At 50.3% G+C, this 23,197-nt stretch overlaps 10 protein-coding genes across 10 annotated transcripts; 8 read left to right on the plus strand and 2 right to left on the minus strand.

Moving 5' to 3' along the window:
* Positions 1-417: 417 nt before the first annotated feature.
* Positions 418-1,539, plus strand: HO173_001173 (uncharacterized protein; the record flags this gene model as incomplete). Its single annotated transcript, XM_037303117.1, has 1 exon — positions 418-1,539. One exon carries the CDS (start codon positions 418-420, stop codon positions 1,537-1,539), a length of 1,122 nt encoding a protein of 373 aa, XP_037169764.1.
* A 1,151-nt stretch (positions 1,540-2,690) lies between these two features.
* Positions 2,691-3,651, plus strand: HO173_001174 (uncharacterized protein; the record flags this gene model as incomplete). Its single annotated transcript, XM_037303118.1, has 3 exons — positions 2,691-2,944; positions 2,997-3,296; positions 3,345-3,651. The coding sequence occupies 3 exons, from the start codon at positions 2,691-2,693 to the stop codon at positions 3,649-3,651; spliced, it is 861 nt and encodes a 286-aa protein (XP_037169765.1).
* A 439-nt stretch (positions 3,652-4,090) lies between these two features.
* Positions 4,091-5,329, plus strand: HO173_001175 (uncharacterized protein; the record flags this gene model as incomplete). The annotated part of the gene is made up of 1 exon (XM_037303119.1): positions 4,091-5,329. The coding sequence occupies one exon, from the start codon at positions 4,091-4,093 to the stop codon at positions 5,327-5,329; it is 1,239 nt and encodes a 412-aa protein (XP_037169766.1).
* Positions 5,330-6,554: 1,225 nt separating this feature from the next.
* HO173_001176 (uncharacterized protein) lies at positions 6,555-8,513 on the plus strand (the record flags this gene model as incomplete). Its single annotated transcript, XM_037303120.1, has 6 exons — positions 6,555-6,779; positions 6,829-7,343; positions 7,399-7,638; positions 7,689-8,054; positions 8,105-8,177; positions 8,232-8,513. The coding sequence occupies 6 exons, from the start codon at positions 6,555-6,557 to the stop codon at positions 8,511-8,513; spliced, it is 1,701 nt and encodes a 566-aa protein (XP_037169767.1).
* An 815-nt stretch (positions 8,514-9,328) lies between these two features.
* HO173_001177 (uncharacterized protein) lies at positions 9,329-10,173 on the minus strand (the record flags this gene model as incomplete). The annotated part of the gene is made up of 3 exons (XM_037303121.1): positions 9,329-9,540; positions 9,759-9,887; positions 9,933-10,173. 3 exons carry the CDS (start codon positions 10,171-10,173, stop codon positions 9,329-9,331), a joined length of 582 nt encoding a protein of 193 aa, XP_037169768.1.
* A 2,212-nt stretch (positions 10,174-12,385) lies between these two features.
* On the plus strand, positions 12,386-13,187 carry HO173_001178 (uncharacterized protein; the record flags this gene model as incomplete). The annotated part of the gene is made up of 2 exons (XM_037303122.1): positions 12,386-12,753; positions 12,884-13,187. The coding sequence occupies 2 exons, from the start codon at positions 12,386-12,388 to the stop codon at positions 13,185-13,187; spliced, it is 672 nt and encodes a 223-aa protein (XP_037169769.1).
* A 159-nt stretch (positions 13,188-13,346) lies between these two features.
* Positions 13,347-15,065, minus strand: HO173_001179 (uncharacterized protein; the record flags this gene model as incomplete). Its single annotated transcript, XM_037303123.1, has 5 exons — positions 13,347-14,457; positions 14,508-14,648; positions 14,697-14,838; positions 14,906-14,936; positions 15,003-15,065. 5 exons carry the CDS (start codon positions 15,063-15,065, stop codon positions 13,347-13,349), a joined length of 1,488 nt encoding a protein of 495 aa, XP_037169770.1.
* Positions 15,066-16,119: 1,054 nt separating this feature from the next.
* HO173_001180 (uncharacterized protein) lies at positions 16,120-16,746 on the plus strand (the record flags this gene model as incomplete). The annotated part of the gene is made up of 3 exons (XM_037303124.1): positions 16,120-16,131; positions 16,352-16,677; positions 16,731-16,746. The coding sequence occupies 3 exons, from the start codon at positions 16,120-16,122 to the stop codon at positions 16,744-16,746; spliced, it is 354 nt and encodes a 117-aa protein (XP_037169771.1).
* Positions 16,747-17,775: 1,029 nt separating this feature from the next.
* HO173_001181 (uncharacterized protein) lies at positions 17,776-19,654 on the plus strand (the record flags this gene model as incomplete). Its single annotated transcript, XM_037303125.1, has 4 exons — positions 17,776-18,048; positions 18,104-18,178; positions 18,230-19,312; positions 19,370-19,654. 4 exons carry the CDS (start codon positions 17,776-17,778, stop codon positions 19,652-19,654), a joined length of 1,716 nt encoding a protein of 571 aa, XP_037169772.1.
* Positions 19,655-20,507: 853 nt separating this feature from the next.
* Positions 20,508-22,807, plus strand: HO173_001182 (uncharacterized protein; the record flags this gene model as incomplete). Its single annotated transcript, XM_037303126.1, has 3 exons — positions 20,508-21,219; positions 21,281-21,748; positions 21,801-22,807. The coding sequence occupies 3 exons, from the start codon at positions 20,508-20,510 to the stop codon at positions 22,805-22,807; spliced, it is 2,187 nt and encodes a 728-aa protein (XP_037169773.1).
* Between the last annotated feature and the right edge of the window lie 390 nt (positions 22,808-23,197).

Here is a 23,197-nt window from a genome sequence, read left to right on the forward strand (position 1 = left end):
ATACGCCACAGTTTATACTCCTTAGAATTCAAAGCAATACCTTATTATAATGTGGACGGCCTACACTGGTCCAAATGGGTTGCCGTAGTACGGTAGGCGATGGAGCCTCGGGCCGCAGAAAATAAAAAGCACCGCAACACCATTGTACCACCTTAGGAATCGAACCTAATACGAACTAAATACCCCCAACAACGGCCGCGTCATCACTAGCGCTTAGATTGGTTGGTCGATCATTAGTACCTACCTTAAGGTACACCTACCTTACCTACCTTACACTTGCCGGTCGTAGCCCCTTGCCAACGTGACAGTCGGATCTTTCATCATGCGACCTCCCCGTGCTCTTTTCTCGCATGAGCACCTTCCTAACATCCTTACGCTCTTCATCCCTCTCTTAGCATGAGGTGAAGCCCTTCGACTATGGCCCATTCGCAATCACTCAGCAATGATTCGTGGCTTCATTTCATCACCTCTAACCCGAGACGCGGTTGTAAATATCTTGGCTTCTGCGCATGTCTGGCCTTCATATTTTTGTCCTTGACCTGGTTGAGGGATGATGAAAGGCCAATTGACAAGCCATTATTGACGTCTACAAAACCTCCCGCAAATATTCCCTTTAAGGAAGCCCCTGTCTCATCGCCAGACTCGGAACCCGGTCTCGAAGACGCTGGACCGATCCTCAACAACTTAACAGTTGCATTCCCTCCTCTGCCACCGGCTGATGATGAAGAATACGTCTCGCTATGTCTCGCCATCAAAGACCAACCTGGTGACCTTGATGAGTTCTTAGCCCACTACTACTACCACCATGGTGTCCGCCGCTTTTATGTCATGGATGATGGCAGCGATCCTCCCCTCTCCTACACCCCTAATTTCGGCATTCCTCCCTTCGCCGTCCCTCGCTCCGCTGTTACATTCACATACATTCCGCGTGTCCCTGACCGCCCGCAGCCTTTCCAGCACACAATATACGCAGATTACTGCGTCAAGAACTTCGGCGAACGCCACACGTGGATGGGCTTCTTCGATGCCGACGAATTCCTCGAGATGCGGCGTGCAACTACCTTAGTGGACTGGTTACACCAATGGGAGAAGAATGAGACAGTCGGCGCGCTGTCTGTCAATTGGATCACTCATAACTCTGGAGGTCAGCAAAAACGACCGCAAAGCGACACTCGTAAGGGTTTCCGACGTTGCGTGGTCGACCGTCCAGATGGAAGAAACGCTGATGAGGAGAATTCTCATGTCAAGAGTTTTGCAAAGACAGCCCTCTTCGACGGCGTGAATAGTGTGCATAACATGAGAACTGCTTACGGGACTGTGTCGGTTGGGGAGAAGGGTGATGAGTGCATGATCAAGAGGGTCCCTATCACACATGATGTGTGGGCACTCCATCATTACTCTGTGAAATCGCGTGAGCAATTTCTCGAAAAGCAGCAGCGAGGCAGTCCGAACAATCACCACGCCGCAGGGGAGTTTTGGGATAGGATCGAGGACGCAGATGATTACGAATGTCCCGAATTAGCATCTTATGTGCCCTGAAGTCGATGACTCGTGAAGGACTAACGACCACACGTTTCGGCGCAGAATTAAGAGCGATATCTACGGGTTATCCAAATTATCACGACTGTGAATCTCCTGGCTTGAGGAGGGCCATCGTCAAGGAGCGTTGGGTTCAAATGATCCCTACGGCAAGATCCGCTCCAGCAGCTTCCTTTTCGTATGGACAAACATGGAAGAGAACAAGCTAGTAATCATCCGGGTTGGGGGAGGAATCTTTACTGGCCCAGGACAGCAGCGAGTTTTGGACATCATATCCCGGTGAAGCTCGACGGAGATAGATGTAACCGCTGGATAAAAGGACTGCGTGTGACATGAGGAGTTGAGGACGCTTAATGATTGTTCGCTGGGTATGCGGATTCAGAAAAGCTAAAGTGATGCTAAAGATGTCTGGATCCCTGTGAGAGTGGAGGTCTGTGGTCTACAAAGCGTTTGGTAGAGTGGGGCACCGTGGGGAACTGAAGATCTATCCATCTGATAGGAATGACTGATCTTGTCAACACGAATTTGATATTAGGATTTGTCATCGTACAGCAAGATCAATACATCGGTTGTCTCCGATTGTCAATCCTACTGCTCTTACAAAACCGCTGGTTTCGCTTCTGTTCTTGAAGATTGGGGACCATGCATGTATTTGATATTTGACTCTGACCCACATTTTGTTTCATTCGCCACTGCGCGTGATCCGGCATCGTTGAGAGTGTACTGGAGCTGGCCACATCCGATGTTGAAAAGTCTGTGGTTTACAACGTATCCAGGTAGACTAGTGGGGTTCTTAGGAATGGAGGGGATACAGTATGCCAAGTTTTTAACCCCGGCGAAACTAATTGCCCGTTTTTAGGCGCCCTGTTCAACTTTACCAGCGAATAGTGGGACCACGATTAGGAGTTAGGTCTGATCCTGCATGTAAGCTGCATATCATTCTGCTCCTCTCACTGGCCACAGCTCTCGCACTATGATCTCTCGGCGGCTACGGTGTTCTGCTCAACATCTCACGGGCGATTACCTCCTGTCCTCCTCAATCTCTGTTCCCATAACGCCATTTCAGCGACAGTGATAGAGACCTGAGCCAGCGGAGACTGGCGACAGCAGGGGTGCTATTCTAGAGGCATCTGTGAACATCCTCCGCAATCATGAGAGTTCCATCCTTTCTCTCCTCCATCCCACGGCAATGGCGCACACCAAAACTCGTCGTCGGCCTCTTTGTCTTCGAAATCCCCTTGACCATCGCTGCGCTTGCGCTATTTGGTATTGCCCAACCGGATCTATACCGCACCCGGTTTTGGCAAGAAGGAGCCGATCATGGATGGAATAGCAATCCCAATCAACTCATATACGCCATTGCAAACTACAGACCCATCAAGGCGCCATTGCCATGGAGACAATTGTTTGCATGCTCTACCCATGAGACCTGAAGGCTACCGGCTAACATGATCCAGCACCACCAACTACAACGTAGTGATCTCAGTCCTTTCTGTCTTCATCCTCCTTTGCAAAGGGATCATGTTCATCACATCGGTCTTCCACCCATTGGTATCCCTCCTGGCCCACGCTGCACTCGTCATCCTCTTTGCTATTAGCATCCACAACCAAGCAGGACCTGACATGAGCGATCCGGCGCATCCTCAACCAGGGGCTCCTTGGTACATTACCAGGAAGTGTGGGCCACCTGTCAGCTCAGATCTCATCGGATATTGCAAGCAGGCCAAGGCTGCCTTTGCCGTGACAATCCTTATGGTGTGAGTAGGACCCTGCCAGTCCGAGTCCACTTGTTCTAATTGCCTCAGCGCGCTATTCACGACCCAAATAATTCTCACCTTAATCACCCTCTGGTCTAGCAGACAATCCCGATCAGCCCACGGCTCCAGAACCTCGGATAAAGAGTCGGGTCAAGCGCCGTGGGAGATGATGGAGGCGCCAAGGACGCCTGGGACCGCGGGAGGTCTGAAGAGCCCCACTACTCCGAGAACCACGGCCTTTAATACCTTGTCTGGCAATGGGAAGGCTCCCGTAAGGCAAGGGAACCAAGGAATACCGCTAAGACACCATATCGGCATGGGCGAAGAGACGTATCAAGGTCCCAGTAGGAGGTAGATAGGATATAGGGTTTTATTTGGGTTCGACGACAGGCCCCGAAGGCCTTAAGGGTTTGCGGTTGGTAACTGGGCGTTCGGTTTGTAGGTTGATGCCCATGTATGGGAATTTAAGTGTCTGAATGATTGCTTTCAAAATCATCTTTGTGGACATAAACAGTCAAAGTGAGCGGAATGCATCCTGACTCACAAAATCCTAACCAACATAAATTTATGACCAAATGAGTGGTTGCTGATTTATCTGCGGCTACCCGACCTTTATGCCAATCACGTAGACTGTGTGCAGATTAATTACTTCGAAAGAAGCTGAGCAAGGCCTGCGCTAGTACTTTATCTTTGTTTCTGTGCACCGCCGAACTCATTCCTTATTCGCAAACCTCCAGTCCTGAATAGTATGCTTGGACAGATACACGGGTCTGCAGATTGTGATGACGGGCACCATGATCAATCTCTTGTTCAAGTATGCCTCGATATCGGCAGCAGTTTTGGTCGGTCTTTACGCTGGTCTTCTAGGACTTCTCACCACGTCTTCCTTCCAAGCCCATGTAGTCTATCTCCACAAAATCCAGATGACCTGGTTCAAAGATCTCGACGTCCCTGAAACATTTGGCTTTCTACGCAGCCAGACCACCCCGTTTTCGATACAGTCCTCCACTGGCGGAACGCTGTACGCCTGGCATGTTCTGCCCATCGAGTTGTATCGTCAGCACGAGTCCGCTCTCGTGGCGGAACCCTCTGGCTTCGCCTCGGATATCACATCCCGCCTTACTTTCAAGTTACTGCGCGATGACCATGATGCTCGATTGATCATTCACATGCACGGAGCCGGAGGTACTGTCGGGTCAGGCTACAGAGTCCCCAATTATCGCGCGCTGTCGGCAGGGCAGCCCAAAACGATTCACGTCTTGACATTCGACTATCGAGGTTTTGGACGCAGTCGCGGCACGCCATCCGAGCGTGGTCTTTGCCTTGATGCTATCGCGGTGGTCGACTGGGCGACAAATGTAGCCGGCATTCCACCGTCCCGGATCCTCATCTTTAGCCAATCTCTAGGCACTGCTGTGAGCCTTGCTGTATCTAAGCACTTTGCCTTGCAATCTCCTCCCGCAGTGTTTGCAGGCTCCATCCTAGTCGCACCGTTCGTCGACATGGCGACGCTCGTGGCAACGTATCGTATTGCAGGCTTCATCCCCATTCTGTCACCGCTGACAAGGTTTCCGCTGTTGTTCAACTACCTCAGCACCTTCATACAGGACAAATGGTTGAGCAAGCACCGTATTGCAGAATATATACGGGCCAGTGAAGCTAATGGACAGAAATACCGGCTGACTCTGATCCATGCCGAGGATGATCATGATATCCCGTGGAGTCACACCAAAGTGGTCTTCTGGCATGCCGTCAATGCTACGTTGCCCCAAGGGATCACCTACGACCAACTCGATGTTGTGAAAAAAAAGTCAAAATCGGATCTGGGCGCTGCAGGGTCAATTATGGAATGGCGAACGAAGAACGGCGTCATCAGAGAGGAGATATTAAAGACGGGCCTACACGATGTTGTCATGGGCAACCCGGTAGTCACCATGGCCGTCATGCGTATCTTTGAAGAAATGAGATCACAAGTAACAAGTAACAACGCAATCTATAAAGAAAAGAATCTTCCTCTATATGACAGGTCTTGACGTGTTCGACGTGTTCGGGAGTATCCACCAGTCACAGTAGGCAGCTTCTACGCGTAGAGCGCCTCTCCATAAAGCGTACAGCCATAGACTATGCTGCGTACAGCCCCGAGTCTACTAGACGTCCAGGCCTTGCGTACACCCGGGTTGCGGCCGAGAGTCTTCTTGTCTAGAAACTCGGTCATCGGGATGACTACTGCAGAGCTCGTGTGTCACCTTGTGATTTTCGCTGTGACCGTCCAAGTGTAGCTGTAGCTGTAGTACGACTCGATTCTTACCCATCACATTCATCTGTATCAGAGATGTTATTTACCAGACCCTCCTCTTCTTGCTTTTCTTTTCTGACTTATCGTTCCGATTACAACGTTCTCACGCCTTCTCGACGACTTTATTCTTGCTCAAAGTAGTGACACGGCCCTTGACCATGTCATAGTCTTGAGGCTCTGCATGTTGTTGTACGCGTAGGATAAAAGTGTCAGGAGAAATGTCCGTTCAGCCGCGATTTATGGCCATTACTGTTCATGGGGTGAGGGAAATATGGATGAGGGTGTATTATGCGAGTCAATTGTGTTTACTAATAAGGAGGACGCAATTCTTCATGATGCATCTCGACGGTAGGTAAAGCTTTAACTCCCGTCTCATCGAAGGCTAAGCCGATTTGGGGCATTGTATGTACAGTACCTAAGGTATCTTTGCCTAGTAAGATTGAAGCGATACTCTACGCGAAATAGACTATTTACATAGGGCTGCACGCGTAGGAGCTACTGTAAATTAGAGATATCTAGGTAGGTAGTGGCAGTGGAAAAATTACTCTATGGTAGATAGCAGCTGTACATCAAGGTAGGCGGCACTGTCCTTCTTGTCCTCACGCATCGCTCGAAGCAACGATTGAATAATTTTCAAGATTACCGGTCAATACCACCGTTAGATCGCTTCAAAATCTTAGTACACGACTACTCGTATACGAAGTATATGCGCCGACAACGTCTCCCACACGCGATTATTGGATTTATCCACATACCAACTCTTCTTCAACACCACTTACCCCTCACTTCAGCCAACTGCACCTCAGAATCTCTCTCCGCCTCTGAAGCTCATCCTTAATCATCTTTCTACCCAATCCTACTTACCTTGAAGCTCCTCTATCTTCTTCCTGCCCACGTCTGAAATTTGTCCCCACGTCTGAGCTCCACTCTTCAGATTCAAATTATCAGAACACATCTCAAATATGGAGGCTTTCGAGAGAATATACCTGGATCTTTCAAAGCAGCCGGGCAAATGCCGCCTGGCCGAAGCTGGGCTGGGGTGGAAGCCCTCAGGTGGGGGTGACACATTTACCCTAGACACGAACAACTTGGGGACAGCACAGTGGAGTCGTGCAGCTAGAGGATATGAGCTCAAGATCATGTCCCGAACCTCTGGCGTCGTACAGCTCGATGGCTTTGAGCAAGAAGTGCGTCGCCCCTGGGTTCACAGCAAGAATTTGGCTCATTGTGCTACAGGACTTCGACCGCGTCGCTAAGGCATTCAAGCTGTTCTACGGCATCAATCTAGAAACTAAAGAGCATGCACTACGTGGATGGAATTGGGGCAAAGGTGAATTTGGCAAAGCTGAGCTTGCGTTCAACGTCCAGAACCGTCCGGCCTTTGAGATCCCGTACTCTGAAATCTCCAACACCAATCTCGCGGGAAAGAATGAGGTGGCGGTGGAATTCTCGTTACCAGCAGGGGGCAACGAGACGGGCACAAACGGGCACCTTGGAGGAGCACGAAGCAGGGGCCGTAAAGCTGGTGCGGCAAAAGACCAGTTGGTGGAGATGCGGTTCTACATTCCCGGAACCGTCACGAAGAAAGAGAAGGATGAGGATGGTGAAGAGAAGAGCGTCGATGGGGATGAGGTCGAAGAGCAGAACGCTGCCAGTCTGTTCTACGACACTCTAATGGACAAGGCGGAGATTGGGGAGGTTGCTGGAGACACGTTCGCAACATTCCTGGATGTACTACATCTGACACCAAGGTGGGAACTGACAGGAGATTGTTTTTATGGCTTTATTAGACTAACATGGTCGCAGAGGACGTTTTGACATCGATATGTACGAAAACTCGTTCCGGTTACGTGGAAAGACCTATGACTACAAAATCCAATACGAGCACATCAAAAAATTCATGCTCCTCCCAAAGCCGGACGACTTACACACCTTGATCACTATCGGACTGGATCCGCCTCTGAGGCAGGGCCAAACGAGATATCCTTTCCTTGTAATGCAATTCAAGCGGGAGGAGGAGGTTATCATTGAGCTGAACATGACCGAGTACGAGGTTTAACTTTTTGTCTGCGGGATGAATAGCTAACAGGAGACAGGGAAATGCTGGAGGGGAAGTACAAGGACAAATTGATGCCCCGTTACGAACAACCACAGCATATGGTCGTTGCTCAGGTGTTCCGTGGTCTGACTGGGAAACGAGTTGTCACACCGTCGAAAGACTTCTCGAGCCACCATCAACAATCTGGGGTTAAATGCAGCATCAAGGCAAACGAAGGGCACCTATTCTGCCTCGACAAAAGCTTTATGTTTGTCCCAAAGCCAGCAACATACATATCCTTCGATACAATTTCGGTGATTGTCATGTCACGAGTTGGTGGCGCCATATCCGCAAGTAGGACTTTTGACATCACAATCACTACAAAGAACGCCGGTGGGGAGCACCAGTTTAGTAATATCAATCGGTATGTGATCCAAATGAAAACTCCTATGCTTTTGCTAATGCAGTACACAGAGAAGAGCAAAAGCCTCTAGAAGATTTTTTCGCAGCCAAAAATCTCAAAATCCGTAACGAGATGCTCGACGATGTAAGTTATGCATCTTGTCTCAGTCCTTAAAGTTTCCATGCTAATGGATCCTAGTCCTCTGCTCTCATTCAAGCCGCTCTCAACGAGGCTGATATCAATTCCTCGGAGGAAGAAGTCGTTGCTGCCCGCGCCGACCGTGGCTCAGCTGACGAAGACGACGAGAGCCTCGACGAAGACTTCCAATCTGATTCGGACTCCGATGTGGCCGAAGAGTATGACTCGGCACACGAGAGCAGTGGGAGTGACGAGGAGATGGCGGATGCGGATGGCGGGAAAGGCAGCGAGGATGAGAGAGCGGCGGAGCCCAAGAAAAAGAAGGCCAAAACAGCCAAGTGAGGGGCAGGCCAAGAGAAACCTGAAGAGAGGAGCGAAGCATGCATTGCGGCGGCGTTAGGGGACTTGGATGCCAGGGAAGTCCTGGGGACCTCGCAGTCATCCCTTCGCATCATGTGCCATGAACATCTGAGCGAAAGATCAAATAGCAAACAAAGACACTTGAAAATGCCAGCTCCGGAAGCACCTCCGGCCTCCAACTCCTGCAATTAACCCCACGTCGATCCGCCCATGTGTCCCATCTCCTATCGACCTTACAGAACTAACCATCGACTCTGCCACATCGAACAAGAAGCCGGAGCGCCAGACGAGCCCTAGCCCTGTCCATCAGTTCGTCTCTCCCCACTCGTGTATCAACTCCCCCGAAACCATCACGGATCCCGTGGGGATGTACGTGCGAATGAGAAACGGGTCCGTAAGAACGTGTGTTGTAGCGTGAGCCTTTTTTGATAAAGTGATTGGAGCGTGGTTGCGCTGTGACGGTGCCTGTCAAGGGGAATGTGTGTGTGCTTTATGGGTGCTTTGAACGTCCGATCGGTGGGGGCGGGTTTTTTGTTTTGAATCATGGATGCTTGATAGAAATGCATGTATGGTTCGTCACCTATGTGGTAGGATAATAGGTGACGAAGCGATGGAAGTCATGGCCGGAAGGATGCATGTGGATGGCACTACCCGTTTGGGTTGGAACTCGAAAGTCCAGACGCATGAGAACTTCGGAGAGCTTGCAACGGGGAAGGTGGGGAGGAGGTGGGGGGGGTATTTTTCTCATTATTAATCACCACCACCTCGTCCTACCGTGTCTCTTCATACCAAATCATTCAGGCCGCTTTCCCAGCCAGCAACCTAAGCCCCACGTGCCGTTTCCTTGCTCTATCGATCCTCTTGGTCAGTTCCATCAGCCCGTTGGAACATGCACCCATGTGTCCATTCACCGCCTTTTCCGTGAAAGTGAAGACTTTGTCACTCCGTGACGTCTGATCGAAAAGGACGGCGAGCGGCGCGTGACCCCTTTTCGGCTTTTGCCATACGCCTATGCAAATTTCGGAGTCAGCGTAGTTCTCTTTGGGTAGTAGAGGGAGAAAAGAAACACATTGGGAGAGCGGAAGATCCTTTCGCTGCCGAAACATGGCTTTTTACGGAAGGAACAACACAGTTCTGGAGGAGGGAAGGAGCCTTCTGTTCCCGAAATCTGGATTGTGGCTCGAATTTGCTACCAAACAGGAAGCATTTACTCCTAAATCTACGTACCAAGGTCGTCCATGAATTTCTTGATTGACGGCGATGCACTCTTAATCTTCTGCTCCGCTTCGTAGGTGCGGGAGACGGTGTCGAGTGATGGAGGTTTGCCTAGCTCGTGGGTCGTCCAGATGAGTTGGCCTGTATTATATTAGTGGCTGTTCGGCAAAGTGTGCAGCGACATACACAGAATGCAGAGAATTTCGGACAGCGGCGATAATATGGCCATGTACAGGCCCTTATCACCTGTCGGCTTCAGTAGAAATTCCATCTCGGACGGGAGATTCGTGCGCCAGGTGCGTAGGTTCATGGCAGTTTGTTTGCAGTCGCGTTGCAGAGACCCCGATTTTGGTATTCGTTCCGATAGACTTTCCGCCAGTTGGACGGCGATGGAGAGCAGCGCTTTGATAGAAGGGGTTGAAGACATCTTCCGTTCTCTGCTGTGTAGAATCTGGCGAGAGGATTGATGTGTATCAAGAAGAAAAGGTGGGAGCGCAGCTTCTCCTAAGGTCAAAGCGAAAAGGCGGTCAAGAAGCGAGGCTGTTTGCGACCGTTGGAGAACGCTCCAGAACAAACTGACAGCATGCTGACAGGTAAATCTGTACCCAGGTGCTGCACCAAAATCTTCAGCTTCTGCCTACGCAGGCATCAAGAATCCTTCAGCCTCATCGGGTCCCCCTCACCCGCACCATTGGAACCCAGGCTGCAACGTATATGAACACTATCGACGCTTTCCGAAGTTGTCTTCATTTAAAGTCGTTCACTTTGATGGGAGATATCTCCGTGCTTGAATCGATTTAGGAGCTGAGAGGCTGCTTGGCTCCATTTATATCATCACTTATCTTCCTTTTCCATGTCCTGGCGACCTGCGTGATGGAGTGCTTGGGTTGGGCTCCTGCAGTACGATAATATTTGAAATAGTAGTCTTGGTAGTATGATCCTCACTTACAGGGGTTTGGCCCCGTTCAACATCAGGAATCATGACATCGATTGTCATTGTTGGTTTTGATTTGTGAAGGGCCCAACCCCCGCTTAGAGTCTGTCCACCGCTCCTTGTTCGAAGCTTAGATTGATCATCCCCATCAGGTTAACCAAATCCTTACTCCTGTATCGAAGACCCTGCAAGGACATAGTTGTCACCTGCGGGGACTTCTCAACTGCCATGATTTTGGCAGCCCTTTGAGTCTGCGATTAGCCTCTTTCTCCAGTCTTTGCAATAACTTTTGGAACATAGATCCATATCCGGATTGTCCTCCACTCACATCTCGGCCAACCAACCGTTGAAAGGAAACGCAGTTGTGACGATGCATTAAAACAAAGGCCTGTGTCATTCCATACAGCACGGCATTCATTCGCTCTTGAATGATTGCTTGTGTCCAAGGTCCATTGGCAAGGGGTTTCGTTACCTCTATCAAGTAACAAGGCCCTCGTTTAGCATCTGAGATTGGGGTGGTTCTGCTAAGCCAGTCCAGCTTTCCCTTTGGAGCCTTTACCCACCTCAACACCACGCGATTGCTTAGCAGCCCGCAGAAAAGTACTTGATCAAGGATGCGGGAGAAATACCCAAGGCCGAAGTGCTGCTTGATCTGCTTGCGGCGAAGACTGGCGTGCGGTGACCAAGTGTCCCAGCTACGGAGGCTAGCGGCTTTGGTTGCTTTGGAATTTGTATGATATAGCATTGTTTTGGAATCCAGGCTGGCAAGTACGTTGCTTGAGGCTGCTGGAGATGAGGTCTGGTGAATGTTGATGGTCCTGGATTCTATGCATGACAAACGATGATGGCACAGTAGGAGAGCCTTGATTGAAGGCCCACAAGCTATGCTGGACGACGTCAACAGCCTAGCAGCGTGAACGCTCTGAGCTGCATATGAAAGACGAGGGACCATGGAGGGGCCAAATTCCCGGCCAATGATTTTGGAGGAGGGAAGTTTCCGAAGATAGAAGAGACAAGGCGATGACATTGCAGAGCAGTCTTGCTCTTTCTCATACAAAGTGCTGTGAGATGGACGATTTTACAGTGCTGAGAGGAGGGTAATGCTAACGCTGTGGCTATCTGGGAAAATCTGCCCATCTGAAGAAACAGGAAGTACCGGTCTTTGTAGACGAAGACATACATTACCATAGACTCCGAAAACGGCGTTCATGGGGCCTCTTTGTTCAAACCATTCTCTCCTGAAAACAGAAAAAGAGACCGAAGCTGGAATTTTAGGAGAATGGGAGGGGTGAAATTAGCATCATCGCAATGTATGATTAGATGAAAGCCAGGATCAGCGATTCTGGCAACGTCAATTGTACCAAAAAGGCTGCGCTCGAGCCCGGAAAGCAAGCCCACATGCGAGACAGGAATAATGGAATAGCAATGAGAGAAGCGCAAGAGTCACACGATCGAAGAGAATGTACGGAGACGGAGTACGTAGTTCATTGATGAAATGTTGAAGAAGGACCTTACTCGCTGGATGCTTTTCGACTCGAGGCTTCCCCACGTTTGAACCGGCGCTAGTGATCCGACTACGCGTCTGCAAGCGCGTAAACACAACTTTGGAGAAAGATCTTGATGTAAGGAGTTACTTGGAACTCATCTATAGGGGCATCAGTGATCATCAGGCTTCCAATTCAGCTCTGATACCACCCCCAATAGAATGGCGACAACCACCACGGACAACCGCTCCCCTTCCCCCGCCCCGCCCCCTCCCTCCGCCCAAACGCCCGGTCCCCGCGCCACAGCTCTCAACAACATGTTCACCGCAGCGCTCACGCACACGGTTCACACCTGTTCCTACGCCAACTTCGCCGCTTGTTTCCCGACGTCCGCCAAATCCGCCCCAGCGGTTTTGAACAACGTGTGGAGACAGATCGTTGGACAGGTGGAAGATAAGGCGAAGCGGGAATTTGAGGAAATTTTGGTCGAGAAGGATGTAGTGGGGGGATTGAATGAGCTGGAAAGGCTGGTGGGCACTGCAAAGGCAAGAAGGGAGGGGGGTGGGGAGGGAATGCTGCCGAATGAGCCGTGAGTATATTCTGGTCTATCTTCCCTGTTTGTTGGGGGGGGGGTTCCTGGACGTTCCTTGAGAATGCGAGACTTTGCGCAGAGCGAGTGCGAGAGCTTGCGCTGACTGGCAGCGATGGTTGAATTGCAGTCCGCACACGCTTCCCCCGCAATCCCTCTACCTAGCGCACCTGGCACCTTATCTTGCGTCTACACAATCGCAACTAGAGACCGAGCTACAGGCTGTACAAGTTGAAAACGAACAAGTGGCGAAGGGAGTAGAGAGACAGAGAGACGAAGTAGAGCGACTTGTCAGCGGTCTGGAAGCAGTGATTGCAGATCTGGACGGTGCGAATGGTGCCATGGGCGATGTTGTTGAGGGCAGCGAGATGAGAAAGGAGGCAATGGAAATGGATGGTGAGATTGGAGTGAGGGCGAGAGGAAGCCGGTTATGAAAGAACGACTTGGAAGGCTTGAAAGGTACTGGGCAAGGTGTTTGGAGTCATGCTGTCACTGGGCATGGGGCAATCCCCCAATCTGAAATGGTCGAAATAAGCAGCAAGTCTTGAATTACCATTGTGTGGGTTGATGGTTGTTGATACATACCCAGCACCTCATGCGAACATGCTTCCTATTTTCTGCAAACTTTTCTCGCCCAACAAGCCGTCATCTCTCATCTCCTCCACAATTGACTCTACAAGATGTCTTCGAGCCTTTACCAACAACGAAATCTTTTCTGTATCACCCGCCAGTCCTGCCATAATCGACTGTTTGACCTCTGCTTCGTTCTGCTCTTCTTCGTTACCCGCGTCCCTCTTTCCTAGATTTGCTGCACCACGGAAATATACTTCCGCGTTCTTGAGCAGTGTCGGAGCACTCTTGACAGCGAGATCATAATACAGAGGCGCGTCACCCAATTGCATCCGCAGTAGTTCGCAATCTCCTCGTCGAATGTGGATGCGTGGAAGATTCTGGGCATCAGGGAGCTTCGAAGCATCGGTGAGGCTGTCGAGCGCTTTGGTTATGTGCTTCCAGCATATGCTGCTTATTTGGGCCAGCTCAGAGGACTGTGCTTGTTGAACAGCGGCTTGAACACTCGCGATGAACGCCAGTTCTGCGTCTGCTTTGTCGCAAAGACTCGGAGGATCATTCGAAAGGTCGAGATCCAGACTGGTGAATGCAGCGTTCAGTTCCGTCTCATAGGTAGGCAGATCAAGTCGTCCACCTCGAAAGGCTGCGTCAGATAGTGCGCAAGTAAACCTTGCTTGTGCAAGCGCAGCTTCGTGGTGACGACTTGAACCATCGACATACAATGATACCTTATCTTTCAGCGTGGTGAGGTAATTTCCTTCCACCCATGCAAGGTCGGCGTGAGAAGGAGCCAGACTACAAACCGCTGTCAGGGTATCTAGTTGTGCTATAGTAGTATCGCATAGTGCGTCTTTCGTGACCGGCTCTTCCACGGAGGCCCAGACTTCTTCCTCCGACGCATTGGAGGCAGCACTACTAATGTTATCCACACTAGCACTGTCAGCATTAGGCAACTGTGCTTCTTGTGCGTCACTCTTTTGATCTTGAGTATGCTTGAATTCTTGGATGTTGAGACACCGTTGAAAGAGCTCTAAGGATTCTTGAAATAGACGAAGTGCATCGCCTCGAGATCCTGTCGGTTTCTTGCCTTCACTAATGGCTTCAGCCAGACTTGTCAGTACCTGAGCCGTATTGCTGCTAATGATGTCAGCCCCTGTCAACTTTGATATCCGGCGAATGCATACAAGAGAAGATCAGCATTATCTTGGTCGATTGTCAGTGCTCGCCTATGAGAGTCGAGAGTTGTTTGCAAGAGTTCAATTAGTGGAGTGGGTAAGTACTCGAGTAATCGAGGTTGCTGAGCAACTTCGTACTGCAGCCGAGCCCTGATGACCTTCAGTGACACTGACAGCTTGAAGAGGTCTGCATCTCACTTGTTATATGATAGGTCAAAAGACAGGGGGAAATTCCGAAGTCCGGCATCGTAGGTATCAATTGCACGGACGAAGAACCTCAAAGACTTGGCAGCATCTCCAGCCCGCCATTTCTCTCCAGCTTCTTCAAAATCGACACCGACTGCCCGGGAATTAGCTTGAGATCGGCTCAAGGTTACATCTTCGGGTGTGATTCTTCTTACTCGTACCTGCAAGAAATTCGTTGGCAGTTTCAATGACCTGCAGCTAGCATCAATAATCAAAAGCCAACACAGATTTGGTCGAGCGTTCTGGCAATTTGCGGACCTCGGGCTGCTTCTTCTTCCCTGTATGCTTCTTGGCACTCAGCAAATGCTTGTGCTTCGGCATTGTCGGACCCTTCAAATCACAGAGCTGGTCGAAAAGTCAATGCTCCGGATTTCCAAGGGACCTCCTCGTGACTTCATATTCTTCCTCGTGTAGCATCCGCCGTACCGGTACTTGATATGCGGCTTTCCAAAGCACGGGAGCGTCTCGATAACAATGGATACCGTAGTGAGGTAGTAGTAGTGTATCCTGATTGGATAAAGATCTTCAATTTCTTCCGCCGCTCGGCTACCCTCAATCCAGCCTAGAGGGCATCGAGATCCTTGCTGCCATGTGTTTGCCTGACCTTAATCTCGACCTTAGCTTCGCACTGCCCCTGGGCCGCAATTCTTTGTGTCTCGCGAGCTCCTCAAGACAGCAAGGAAGGTAGTAGTTGAGCGATAGGAGCGAGGAAGGTCAATTAATCACTTCTAAGTTTGATCTCCTGTCGGTGGATGATCCATGTACTAGTACTTAATGATAGGTGTTAGACTTGAGAGCATTTGTAAGATTTGATGACGGAGAGTGACGGAAACGGTATGTAAGAACTAAAGTACTTATGCGTAAGGTACTTTAGTCTGTAGAACAACATGGCGTGTGGCCGAGCAACGCAGCAGACTTTTGTGGCGATCATAATAACCAATAACCTGGGCTGAGCCAGAGCCAGTTTCTTGCAAGATACCTAGATACCTATTACATTATTATTTACCACCCAGTTCCCCCCCCCCAAAACCCCCAACAACCTTCTTTCCCTCAAATTCGTTTTCATACTTTAGAGTACTACTCTATCGTACCTCTACAAGCCGATTGCTCATCAAGCTTGGTGACGACCAGAGTTACATCGCTTCATCAAAATAAACTTCAGCAAACCCTGGATCGACGTCACCACCAGAGTTCACAGCTCACTCAATCCGGGTCAGACCTACCTTTCAGTGCGCTGATCCTCGGCTCCAAAAACAAGAAGCTTTCAATCATTCCACTACTCAAAGGCGCATCAGCTCCTCCCAAATTCATTCCGTCAAAGTCTTCTTCGTCGCTCCTTATGGGTCGGCATTCTCAGGAATCCGAGAGAGCAATTATGGCTCCATCTGTAAGTCTCACCTCTTTCTACCCGTCCGAATGGCTGTCTCACTCGAATCCACAACCCAATTCCAACGAACAATGCGTCTCAGACCATGCAAGAAGCTCTTCGTTGTTGATGTTGACCATCTCGGAACAATGAGGATTTGGACCGTTGCGACTGCCACATTCTCCGTCACCTAGCCTGGATCATCGACGACGCATCTCCGCTAACAGAGAATATTTTACAGGTCGCATCTAAACGAACGTCCAAACGATTCTCAACCTTTAGCGGAGTCTCGTCTCTCGCAGCCTCTGACAGCACCTCACACACCAACGCATCATCATCGAATGGCGATCCGCGGATGCAGGAGATCAAAGAGTGGACACAAGGCTTTGATCGCTTGGAGCAGAAACGTCTACAGCAGCAACGATACCAACCTACACCGGAAAAGACCGATAGCCTCAGCAAGCTGGCCTTGGGGGCAAAGGTCGAGCGCGCACTTGGTCGGAGGATGACGGATCAAGACGCGACATTCAGACCGAAGTTGATGGACGAGAAGGCGGGAATGGGGAGGTCAGTCACTACTGCGTTATGAGGTCGGGACCCGATCTCACTTCTAGAACAAGGTCACGGCTACGATGATGTTCTGTACCTCATTGTCTTTGCAACTCGTGTGGATAGCTGGCGCCTGAGTTGTCACCGGGTCGCCGCTCCAGCGATATTTCTTGATTGTTCGTTTGTGTACACGCCAATACCCAGCATTTCCATTGGTGTAAGAAGACTGCAAGCCGTGGAGTTTGGGAGGACATGTTCCTGTTGCATTTTCGTCGAACGTGGCAAGCATACCGGCGTGCTGCTCAATGTCAATTCAGTGACAAGAAACTCATTGATTCAGTCACACATCTACAGTATGGTCTGGCTGGATAGTAGCACCTTGCAGCATCAAACAGGTGGTAAAATGGATGCAGTACACGGCACAATTCCTTCTTGACTGTTGCCAGCCGACTGTTGTATACGACCTGCATCTAGCTTCATAGAAAACGACGTAGATCTTTGCTGGAGCATTCATGGGCGAGCATATATAACCGGATTTTCCACGAAGTGTTTCCCTAGTGTTCATAATCAAAAATACATAGGTCATCATGATATAAAGTCAGAGTGTCCAGTCTCGACAGTAAACGTCCCGCACCGCTAACAGGCGGCGGATAGGTACTTTAAGGAAATTTCGTCGGCGCTTGATTAAAAATACTGAAGGCACTCACTTGACACTTCACGTAGACACTCAAATATTAATTCTCTAATCACAAGGTCTTGGAAGGACGCAATTTCATAACTCACACCACTTGTCCGAGACATTACTCGGGTGTTTTCCACGAACTCGGAGCCTCGCACGATTAACTGGACGTATTTTTCGTTGCTAGGAAATCAATTGCATCCATAAAAGCGCTTCGGATTGTTTATTCTCATCCTCTTCCTGGTAATACACCCTCGAATCGGCCAATTTCGTCAGCTAATCCTCAATGATGTAGCTGTAAAAAAGTTTTGCCGCCCTGCTATCTTCGTGCAACCTCATCACCTAGCCTCATTACCTTCCGCGATCATTCAAGCTACCTTCGAGCATCCACTTCATATTCAGCGCCCGTCTCATCCCAGCTCATCCCAAAACCGAGAATGGCCGATAGTAAGACCGTCAACGGCAACTATGGGGCTCAATACCCGTACGGCCAGGCTGAATCCTTCGTCCCATCCCAAGGCCTGATCGCGTCGAATGGCAATACCCCAGCCGGAGTATCTGGTGAAGATGCGGCTGCTACGACAGCACCGACTTCTTCCGAACCTACTGGCGCCGTTGAAGCCAACAAAGCTCCTTCCAAGGATGAGGTCGGATGGTACTTTGTGGAATCGTATTACACGACTCTCAGCAAGAACCCGGAAACGCTCTATGTAAGACACCATGCGATCTAAAGTGTGAGATCCTTTGTAGCTCACAGGTCTTCAGCTGTACTACAACAAACGGTCTCAATTCGTTTCGGGGGTCGAAACGCAGAAAGTTGACGTCTCCGTCGGCCAGCGGGTACGCTTTCCTTTTTGCCCAAGGTAGAATGATTACTGACTTCACTTGCAGGCCATCAATGACCGCATAAAGCAACTGGACTTCCAAGACTGTAAGGTCAGAGTATCCAATGTAGACTCCCAGGAGTCTTTCAACAACATTGTCGTCCAGGTTATTGGGGAGATTAGCAACAAAGCGGCCGCGCATCGAAAGTTTGTCCAAACATTCGTTCTGGCAGAGCAACCGAAAGGGTACTTTGTACTCAACGACATCTTTCGGTACATTCTGGAAGACGAGGAAGAGGAGATGGAGAACGGGGAGGTACCCGAGGAGGCTGCCCCCAGTCAGGCTCTCGAGCCTGAGCCCGAATCAACAACCTTGACTAGCTCTGCTGATCCGGTCCAACAAGAGCACGATGCCGAGCAGATTGACAGGAAGCTGGAGGAGGAAGTTTTCCAGAAACCAACGTCAGACGAGGTTCTCCCCGCTGATGCAACACCAGCGAACGGCCATACCCCTACTGAGGCCGTTGATGTTGCTGAGGACGCCCCTGCCGCTGCTCCAGCGGTAAAGGAAGTGGACGAAGAAGTTGCAGATGCTCCTGAGCAGACAGCAGAGATAGCGGCCGTCGAGGACGAAGCACAGCCAGAAAAACCTCGGGACCCAGAACCTACACCGATTGCTTCTCCACCTAAGCCTGCCAAAGCAGCTCCGGTGGAGTCTGCAGCCTCTGCAACAGCTGCGGCACCTCCAAAGCCTGCTGCCCCAAAGACATGGGCAAAATTGGTTGCTGCTAACCGCGTCGCTGCACCAGCTGTGCCGAACGGTGCCTCTTCCAGCAATTCGACTGCCACACCTCCTGCACCTCAGTCCAAAGCCGCTCCATCCTCCACAAACCGATCAGTCACTCCTCCAACAACATCAAATGAGGATTCTCCAGCCAAGACACAGCAGAATGCCAATAGTGGCTGGCAGATGGCAGGTTCTGACAACAGTAAGAAGCAAGGCCGTCAGCACTCTCAGTCAGTATCTGGGAGCCAGGAGAACGTTCTGGGCTACGTGAAGAACGTCACCGACAAAGTTGATGCGTCTATTCTCAAGACCACGCTAGCTCAGTATGGTAAATTGGTGTATTTCGATGTCAGCCGTCCGAAGGTATGTATCTTACTGACACAGCCCTATCATGACTATGGAATTCTAACTCTTCAGCAGAATTGTGCTTTTGTGGAATTTGCCGACGCAGCTGCCTACATTGCTGCTGTCGCCGCTAACCCTCATTCTATTGGAGGCGAGCAGATCTACGTCGAAGAGCGCCGACCCCGTGCGAACGCGTATGGAGGCAACTTTGCGGGAAGAGGGGGGATGCGTGGTGGTCGTGGAGGTAACGAGGGCCGTCCAGGAAGCAGTTCGGGAAGGGGTGGCTTTCCAAAGGATGGAGGCCGCGGTGGTTATTCTCGTGGCGGACCGAGAGGCCGTGGTCAGCCTCCTGCTGCATGACCCGCTGGTGAGGCATCTCCAACAACACGAGCCTTTCAACCACCAACCCGGCGAGAGCTCAAGCCCAATTTCCATCTCTATTCACGCCGGATCTCGACCCTCGATACCAACATTCAAAGGCACCAAGCCGTCGATTCAGTATGATCTTCTGACTTTACTCCTGTCTAGCATAGCGAGTGCGGTGAAAATGTTTTGCAGACTGCATCCAGTTACGATTCTCCTTTTATAAACGGCGGCTTTGGTTACTTGGTACAGTACAGTCGCGAAGATACCTAGATGCGCTCAGGTCTGCAGGCTCGGTCGTTACTTGCGTGGTGCACGTCCATCTTTGCACGACTAAGGGTAGCTGGCTTTGTCAATATCTCTAGGTCATCAATTTCTTGCCAACTACGCTTCTTGGATGTACATAGTATTACTGAGAGCCTTTACATAAGTAGAGACAAAAGACTATGTCCGGATCTGATCTATATTCACTTTCACTTTCACTGGGACCATGATCGTACGCTATAGTAGATACCAACCCTTCTTGGTCGTGATCAGCTGTTTGAGACTAGTGACGAGCGGCTGCAGGGTACACTCGCTACCTAGGATAGCTTCAACAGACACCAAAATTTGACAGGCGCCACTTGCTAGAGTACATATTGACATGACCTTGCTGGCTGAAGCCTCCTCCTCTGCTATCTCTGGGACTTCGAAAATTTCATCGGTAGCGAAAGTGGGGCATGAGGGGCACCTACAATCTAAAACAGCGTCATTATACACGCAACCTCCAACGCAACCACCCTGCTCAGCTGAACATACCATCGGCGCAGAATCCTAATATTGCACGAGTGTTGTGTCGTCGGATGCAAAGATGCGCCCAGGCGCAGATGTGCTTGGGAGACGACCCCGAAAGGACCTCGATGCAGCGGGCCTCACCTCCACTGCAGGCCTCGCTCACAACGCGCCTACCTCTTTCCGTATGGTAAGTGAGGATGAGCTAGAAAGCTCGTCTGCGAAAGCGTCTGGGCCCGGCAGTGACAGCACATTCGGTGTACGAAGCTTGCAAGAGACAATCTCCGAGGCCTCTCCGCCTATAAAGACAGAGGACGACGACGAGGAAGATGACGAGGATGTGGGGAATGGTCACGAGGGGAGACGACGGTCTACACTGAGACCCAGGCCAAAGACTCGGGACAGCTCTCGCGGAAGCGTTGAGCAAGCTCCTGTCAATACCGGGAATTCATCACCGTACAATCCGAGTCAGGCAGATCACTTGGCCCCTAGCATGTCCCAATCATTTGCATCACTCTCATCTCAAGCTCCTTTGTCATCGATGCCGAGCAGCCCTAAGTCTTTTTCGAACCGTTCTTTCAGGCCTTCGGATGAGGATTCCATGGACGAGGGCGGTAGTCAAGCCATAGCCTCGAGCGAGGATGATGATGTTGAGCCTCAACATCAATCCTCCATGCAAGACAGTGCCCCTCAGCTCATCATGCCAAGCATCAAGATGCCCAGCCGAAGGCCATTCACTGAGCGGGGAAAAAGTCTCGGCAGGCTGAAGGTGCTGATCGCTGGAGACTCAGGTATGCGAATAGAAATCCCAGGAGGATCTCAAGACTACTTGATGCTTATAGTAAGTTACAGGAGTCGGAAAGACGTCTCTCATCAAGTCAATTGTGCAGACCTGCGAAGACATCGTGCACGTAGATCCCTTATCACCAAATATTCCTTCCATCGACCCGCTTTCATCTCGAAAATCCAAGAGCAAGCCAAGCAGCGCCAACATCAGGTCTACAAATAAGATCACAGAGGTATACGCAAGCACCAAGCCTTACCCAACATGGTGGTCAGATATCGAAGAAACCAAAGTCCTCCGCCGTCGAAAAAGTGTGGGCGATACTGTGCTTGAACGGAATCTTTGCTTCGTTGATACGCCAGGCTACAGTCACGGAATGTCGAGGATGGAGAGCATTGAGTCCGTCTTAAAGTACGTGGAGGCGCAATTCAACAAGCCTTTTGCAGACACTGTTGGAAGTCAAGGCGATTTCGTAAGCCTGTTGAGCGGAAGCGGTGGTGTAATGGTCGATGTGGTTTTTTACATGATAGCACAAGGCATGTCGTCTCGTTCATTTCCTGAAACAATGCCTGTTGACAGTTGCTACAGATCTCAAAGACGAGGACATTATCTTCCTCCAACGTCTAGCAGCACTTACCAATATTGTTCCTCTAATCGCAAAGTCAGACACACTATCCCCAGAAGAGACTGAGGTCCTAAGACGCTCTATCTTTGAAAAGCTGCAGCATGCGGATATCAGGCCTTTTGCTTTTGATGGTGAAGCTGCTATTGCATCACATCCATACACAGTGTGCGCGGCGCCTTCAGATGACAACGATAACATGGATGCCAGCATGTTAATGTCACCTCAATACGTTCGACCGCTCATCCCATCCGAGCTAGCCAATTTGGTACAGCAAGTCTTCGACCAAGACAACATTGCATGTATGAGGCACCTAGCGGCAAGAAAGCTTGTCCGCGCACAAGGCTCGAAGGCTCTCACTAAACCAAGTCTTTTTCCACGCCCTACTCCAAATCCTGCGCACAGTCGTCCTCTGGCATCCGTAACATCTACAACCTATTCTCCCACTACATCGCAGGCGATAGTCTCATATTCTAATGGAATGTCACCATATGCTCAATCTAGGATAGCGGACCATACTCAACAAGAAGAGAAATTAGCGCAAATCAGACTGGCCAGGTGGGCGGGTGAACTTCAAAGGAGTCTTCAAAACGAGCGAGCTAGATACGAGGCCATTTCTCGTGGCGAGAGAGCGGTCTGGCTCACAGAGAAGATTGGCGAGTGCATCGACGACGGGTCTCTTGTACCAACACAAGACTCATCCTTGGCCGCACGAACAGAGAAGGGGTTGGAAGCAACGAAGCTGGAACTCCCAAGGCTTTCAGGCCATCGTGGCTTGCTAGATCCCGGAGATCCACTTGGGCTACTGAGATGGAATGAAGTCATGAAACGAAAGGGTTGGATTGCATTCCAAGTCGTTGGATCCGTTGGGATCTTGGGCGCTATGGCGGTCTGGGTTTGGAGGACATGGGGCTCTGGCGATAATGGGTACTCAGCGACATTGAATCGGGGGTGGCTGGCAGGAAGAGCATAGATTCGCATGCACGATTGGGGGGATATCCTAAGCTCGACGAAGGGAAGGAGTCCGATGGATTGGGCTAGCATTTGCATTTGGCATAGCATGCTCAGGGAAATGATAGCCAGCCTTAATAATGTATTCGGATGCAAGGGTCTGCCATCATATGTACAAACTATCCTGCACCGTCTTTCTCGAGCTCTGATTTCAAGTGCTGCCATAAAGAGAGCGGCCCACAGAATCATGCATCTGCTTTTGCAGAATTGCCTTCGAGAGCAGTACTAGCCATTTCCAGACCATATTATTGCCTCACTTCGGGACATCTGTTTATAAACATGATCCAGAAGTATTTGTAGGCAATCAATGTCGGCATCCTGATGTAAGTAACGTTGGGCCTCCTTCGACCTG

This window comes from Letharia columbiana, assembly GCF_014066305.1.
Source record: "Letharia columbiana isolate WasteWater2 chromosome Unknown Sc0000002_s0, whole genome shotgun sequence".
Lineage (NCBI taxonomy): Eukaryota > Fungi > Ascomycota > Lecanoromycetes > Lecanorales > Parmeliaceae > Letharia > Letharia columbiana.